This window comes from Mytilus trossulus, chromosome 1, assembly GCF_036588685.1.
Source record: "Mytilus trossulus isolate FHL-02 chromosome 1, PNRI_Mtr1.1.1.hap1, whole genome shotgun sequence".
In the NCBI taxonomy this organism is placed as follows: domain Eukaryota; kingdom Metazoa; phylum Mollusca; class Bivalvia; order Mytilida; family Mytilidae; genus Mytilus; species Mytilus trossulus.
This window is the reverse complement of record NC_086373.1, coordinates 82,279,673-82,285,953: the sequence shown is the minus strand read 5'-3', so window position 1 is coordinate 82,285,953 and position 6,281 is coordinate 82,279,673. Positions and strand designations below refer to the sequence as shown.

Genomic DNA, 6,281 nt, shown 5'->3' with positions numbered 1-6,281 from the left:
TTACCGTTTATGTTATTACGACAGTTGGGGTAAATTCATCGTCATCTGTGAAACAAAGATTCCATACAGTCAACCAAAAAAGTAAAATAACAAACAAAAAAACAACAAAAAACTCCAATGAAAATTCAGAACGGATAGTCCCTTTTCAAATGGTACACGCAAATGATCAAACACATGAAACAAAGGGAAAACAACTGTTATATACCTGACTTGGTACAGACATTTCCTAATGTAGAAAATGGTGGATTAAATCTGATTTCATGTAAGTTATTGTAAAAAAGCAACGACATATTTATCAAAAAGGTCTAAGTATCTTCCGGTTAACTTTTTTTGGTGAAATATCCTGTGTTCTACTCGGACACTGGTGGCGTTTATTAAGTCTGAGGAAGCTTATCATTGCCGAATGAATTGGGAAATGTTTATCCCATATGCAGGCTTTTGAGAATATGTAAGTTTTTGATTACCGAATGAGTTGGAAAATGTATATCCCATATGCAGGTGAAGTTGGTACATTGCTTCCGAGGGTAAGGGTGCATTAATAATTTCAAAATTAAAATACCATAGATTCTGGTAATACGATGACCGCTGATTAATAATTTGAATTAGAAGAAACGGGGCATTGTAAGTTATGTCTAACGTTTCTAACGTTTATACTTTTGGAGCCGGGATATATTAAACGAACCCAATCAGAAAAGGGTGGATTGTTGATGAAAAGAGCATTGAAAGTGCCATTAAATGATCTTGCTCCTTGATCGTTTTGTTTTTGACAATGTCTGAAGGAACACCGACTCATATGAAAATGAGCAAGATGAGGCACACAGTTGTTCCCATAGGTAGCCGACAATTTGTTAAAAAAAGTTGTGCACCTCGGTAAAATTAGGAAAGCTGTCCATTCCATATATTGGTAAAGTGTGGTCAAAGTCTTTATTGGATTTATTATGTCTTATTTAATAAACCGAACCTCAAATTTGCTGATTATCATTTAGAAATAACATTAATAACAACGATTAACATTGTACTCTTTTATGTAGCACCATTTATTTTCTAATGTTTGTTTAAAATGAATCTAAATTCTAATGACCCCTATATTTTGATGACTTAATAAAAACAATTGCAGTCCAAATATAGTACAACACAGGGGGAAAATGTTCCAAAGTAGTTGTAGAAACGACGAACTAAGTTTAAGCTATTTAATGATGAGAATTTATTGCTCTGATTAACATCTATTGCATGAGAGTTTACAAAATTCTAACCGCCACCCTTCACATTGTCCACCATTCGCCCAAAATGGACACACTGCATCATTATCTTCACATTCAGTTGTACCAGTAGGTCCAAGTGTAGTTTCAGAATTGATCTCAATATTATCCGGACCATCAGTTTCTGCTCGATTGTTATCTATCACCGTGTTGGGTGTCTTAGGATTTACATTGTCTCTACCTACGGTTGCTTCAGATGAATCTATACCATTGGCATTTTGGTTTGAGATAATTTCAGGGGAAGTAACACTAGCAGCCGGAACATTTGGAGTAACACCGTCAGATATACTATTTCTGTCAGAACATAACCCACTTCTACAGAATTGTCCTGTTTTACACTGGGAACAAGGACGTCCATTCCGCAGAAATGGATAACAAGGAGGGAGACAAAAGTTAGCCCTGAAAGATTTTTAACATAGAAAACTTTTTTCGTCTAATTATCAATATATATTCAGTACGCGGACACAATTGCTTATGATTTATAATAGTTTATTTCTAGGCGAGTAGCTTTAATTTTTCTACTTTAAATTCCCTCGATATATCATTACTAATGCAATATTTCTATCCATATGTTTAGAGAACACAGTAACATAGATCGTCTTATTCTTGTCTACGAAATTTTCACAGAATGAAAGTCCTATATCAGCTTTGTATGTGTACTCTGGTTTTATCTGAAGATTTAGTAGATAACATTTCAGTTGCCTTATGATTGTTCAAAGATAATTTTTAGTTGTATACTTGAATATCTATATCGGAATTTCGTAACCATAATCAAAATTCTAACCGTAATAAAGAATATGTTTGTTTTGGTATGTCGAGGCATAATATTAAACAAAACAGGTACATTTTGAAATTTAAAAAAAAAGAAATGTTTTTAATTATTCAGTTACATTCCTTAATATTCAAATTCAAGAATGTGGTGATAAATTATGGTTTTTTTACACGTGAGTGTAAACAAGTCATGGAATATTGGTCTATAATGCAGACTTACCTTGGAGAGTAAAAACACACAAAATGCCAGGCATTCCTGTAGACATTACTCAACAAATCACAAACATACATACCACATCCTACTTTGGTAGTATTAGCCCAAACTATCTAAAATTCAATAAATCAAATAACGGCAACAGTAGTATACCGCTGTTCGAAATTTATAAATCAATTGAGAAAAAAAAATCCGGGCTCCAAACTTAAACTGAGGGAAACACATCGAATATAAGAGGTGAACTACGACACAACAGAAACACAACATTCAAATGTAACACACACATAAACGAACTATAATTTAACAATGACCATGTTCCTGACTTGATACAGACATTTAACGAACAAAATGGTGGATTGAACCTGGTTTTGTGGCGTGGCTAGCCATTTATGGCATTGTTAAATATAACATTAAAATGACAACATTACATGACAGGACTACAATACAATTAAATGGGAGAACAGATAGCTTACAAAAGATATCATATTTAAAATTTATTACGTCAGACGCACATATCGTCCACATAAGATTTACCAGTGACGCTCAGATTAAGAAAGTTCGAAAGCCAAAACAAATTCAAAGTTGAAGAGCAATGAGGACCAAAAGTTCCAAAAAGTTGTGCCTGATACGGCTACGATTTTCTGCCTGGGATAAGGACATCCTTATTATTTAGAATAAGTCACACAAAAGTTAATCTATAAAATGTAATAGATATACATGATAACACCGAAGTGGTGACTAACTACAGAAAAAACAGATGCATAACATAACCTAAATTAGCAACTAAAAATTTACAGTCGAATTAGCGAACAAGATCAACGCACAAAGTGACGTCACATTTGAATTTCTTAAAAAATTCCCAAAATAGGATCGAAATAGGATAGTATTCAAGATAAGGTTTGTAAAACTGATATAACATTGATTAATAACAATGAAAATTACAATACTAATTAATATAAAATTGTCGTAGTAATTAGATAAGTAATTGTATTATCTAGCAATGTCGGTGTTTCTTCTAAATCAAACTGTAAATCAAATATATCGTATGAATTTAGTTGATATACTATATAAAAATAGTAAAATTATCCCACAAGCATAGTTTGATAAGGTATCCGGGTCCAATTGATCTAGTCGTATCTATTTAATGAGATATTCACACATCAGAATATTGTTTTTTCCCTTTTGGAGCACCTGACAACTTCCTCGGTTTATTGTTGGGTTTGTGTAACTTAGTAGTATTTTTTTGTACAGTGTTTTGTAGAATTTTTTTCTTTCAAATTATGTTTGTTTTGTATGTACGTTTTGTATTCTGTCTCTTTATTGTGGCACCGACAAGTACAAATGAAGTAAAACACATTCAGTTATGTTCCAGTCGAAAAAAAGAGGACGAGAATATGATATGATAAGTGGAACGTATCAATGGTCTGTTGTTACTCAACTCAAAATTGATGTGTTTTCCAGAACGGTTATCAAGTCAGGAATATGACAGTTTTTATCCATTCGTTTGATGTGTTTAACATGCAGTTATTACATAAATATCATTATTCATTAATAAAGTTTTTGTTTTTGTCTTTTTTTTAAAATTTATTTTAGTATACAATTATTACTATAATTAATTTTAGGTTTACTATTTACCTGTGTGTAATGACATGAGGAACCACAGTTATTCTGGTCGTTGTAATAATAATCGTTTATTTCATCGTACATGTCCTTCATAACGGTCTCGATTTGTTCTTCTATTGGGTACTGATTTGTCATAAATGCAAGGTTTTCACCAGGTTTTTCCAAAAAGAGATCCGGTAGCCCGTCTATGTTCAAAGCGACACCCTCTTGCCCATTCAAATGCTTCACGACTAAGATCATCATCCCAAACCTATTAATGTTAATGTATTAAACATTTGTTAGTCTCTTTGCTCTTTAAGATTTTAATATATAAGATAATAAAAGTTGTTGAGAAACGTTGAAGGTATACTGTTAGTGTTAGTGCAAAAGTAAATATTTTAACATGTTTCCTTCACATTAAGTGCCTAGTGGGTATTGAGAGGAACATTCATACTTAATGCCATGAAATTAAATTCTAGTAACATAAAAAATAACGCTTTTTATCTTTCAAACTAGAAAGCGTGGTACTCTTTCTATACTTGGCATCGGATTTAACGTCATCATTCTGACTGGACATGGTTGCGTACTTCCATCCCCGTTTAGCAAAACGGATAGCTCTCTTTTGCAAGGGTTTAAATGATATACATAAAAAGTTCATTTTTATTCAGCATATAAGATATTGTATGTACAATAGAACAATACACAGAACCCTAAATATGACAGACTGCATATAAGATCCCTCAAAACTCAATGGATTTAATGTACCAGTCATTGATTTGTTGATAAACGAAAGCTGATTTAATCCAAGAAGAAAAGGATTAAACATTTATCAACGCAGTTAATACAAAATAACACCAACAACAGCTTTCAATGACCTTGACATATGTCAAATTCAATCTTGACATAGATGAACAGATACCAAAGGAAAATCTAATATCACTGGTCAATAAAAGTTATTTAGCCCATTGACCGAAAGAAATAAGCAAATCAGCAGTCCCCACAGAACAACACAAAAAAAATAAACCGAGTAACACTAACACAAACAGTTATCTGAAGTTGAACAATGAACTACAGACGGGCCACCAGTTCCTGATTCATCCACCCTCCTTGTATTACTACAATTTATAAACAAGTGGCTGATAAAGAAAGGATGAAAAAGGTTATAAATAGTACTGGATGGAAAAAGTCACTTATTTTACCATACGACATTACCAAATGTATTAGTGCAATCGGTACATTGAAATATTCTATCTACATATTGCTGCCAGATTGTGATGGTTTGAATAGAAAAGGCAAAGGACTTAATCAAAGAAATTTAAAAATAAAATACAAAAAAACAGTCAAAAATACCACGAGTCTATTTAAAACTTGATGTGTTTTGTTTTCCTTTCCTGAAATAAATCAGGTTTTAATACAGATGCTGTTTGTTGTTATGCGGGATACCTTGATTTTGATTATACATTGTTAAACTTTTCTTTATGGAGTTTTTTTTAAATAGTTATTTGGATGGAGAGTTGTCTCATTGGCACTGACACCACATCTTCCTATATCTATTTACGCACAGACAAAAAAAAGTATTTATGTACAACTTTTTAATTTTTTTACTTTTCTATGCAAACCGCAATCGAGGTTTTCTTGAACTGTATTTTAAGAATATCTTCTTCGGTGAAATTACTACTTTCATTTTTGAAGAGAAAACTACATGTCGTTTTACTGACCCTAACATTATTGTAGAGTTATATTTACAAACCAGTTCCTGCATATTTGAACTCTGTTGAATCCTTCTATATCTGTTATGAATATCTAGAATCACTTGAATATATGGACCAACGGGTACTTCTTGAGACATTACTGACGTTAGCGTCATCAGCACGAGGAGCCAACCCATCATTAACTTCCTGAAAGATGAAGTTATTGCTTTTCAATTAGCTAGCAATGTTAATTTTCACAGAAATGTTGATTGTATGAATCCATTTACAAACTTAAAGTAGAAATGTTGAACGTATAACATAACCATGTTTTCATTTTCAAAAAGATAATAATTCGAATAACTTGAATAAACCCCATAAAACACATTTATACTATGAAACTTTAAAATTATAAACAAATAAAAAAATGCAGATAATTATGGCAAGTTTAAAAATATAAACCTTCCATAAGTTTTTTTTTAATTTTTGATAAACAATTATTGAATACTGGTTTTTTAAATATTTCTTGTATCTTATTTCATGTTATGAAAATCGATAATTATAAATAGCGTTAGCTTTTATTTCAAAGTTTACGATTTAAAGACTTACTCCATTCCGTTGCAGCAACAAAGAAAGACTGATGATGGGAGATTTTGCTAACCTTCAAAAGAACCAAACGAAGACATCTGCGTATCAACTTTCTATTATTTTTCTAAGTCAACTCATTGTTTAATCGTTCAGTTTATG

The 6,281-nt window shown here is 31.9% G+C and overlaps 1 protein-coding gene across 1 annotated transcript; it reads right to left on the bottom strand.

Annotated features, from left to right (window-relative positions):
• Nucleotides 1–1,216: 1,216 nt before the first annotated feature.
• On the bottom strand, nucleotides 1,217–4,423 carry LOC134697284 (peptidase inhibitor 16-like). The gene is made up of 4 exons (XM_063559502.1): nucleotides 4,386–4,423; nucleotides 3,880–4,117; nucleotides 2,251–2,357; nucleotides 1,217–1,658 (listed from the first exon to the last, which is right to left on the bottom strand). Exons 1-4 carry the CDS (start codon nucleotides 4,421–4,423, stop codon nucleotides 1,217–1,219), a joined length of 825 nt encoding a protein of 274 aa, XP_063415572.1.
• Between the last annotated feature and the right edge of the window lie 1,858 nt (nucleotides 4,424–6,281).

What these genes read in the sequence shown, in the direction of transcription:
- LOC134697284 (XM_063559502.1), bottom strand. Translation starts at nt 4,423, where the DNA reads ATGTCCAGTCAGAATGATGACGTTAAATCCGATGCCAA. An exon ending in CCTCATGTCATTACACACAG is followed by an intron (nt 2,358 to 3,879) that starts GTAAATAGTAAA and finishes ATTGAATTTTAG; the next exon opens with ATAGTTTGGGCTAATACTAC. An exon ending in GTGTGTTTTTACTCTCCAAG is followed by an intron (nt 1,659 to 2,250) that starts GTAAGTCTGCAT and finishes AAAATCTTTCAG; the next exon opens with GGCTAACTTTTGTCTCCCTC.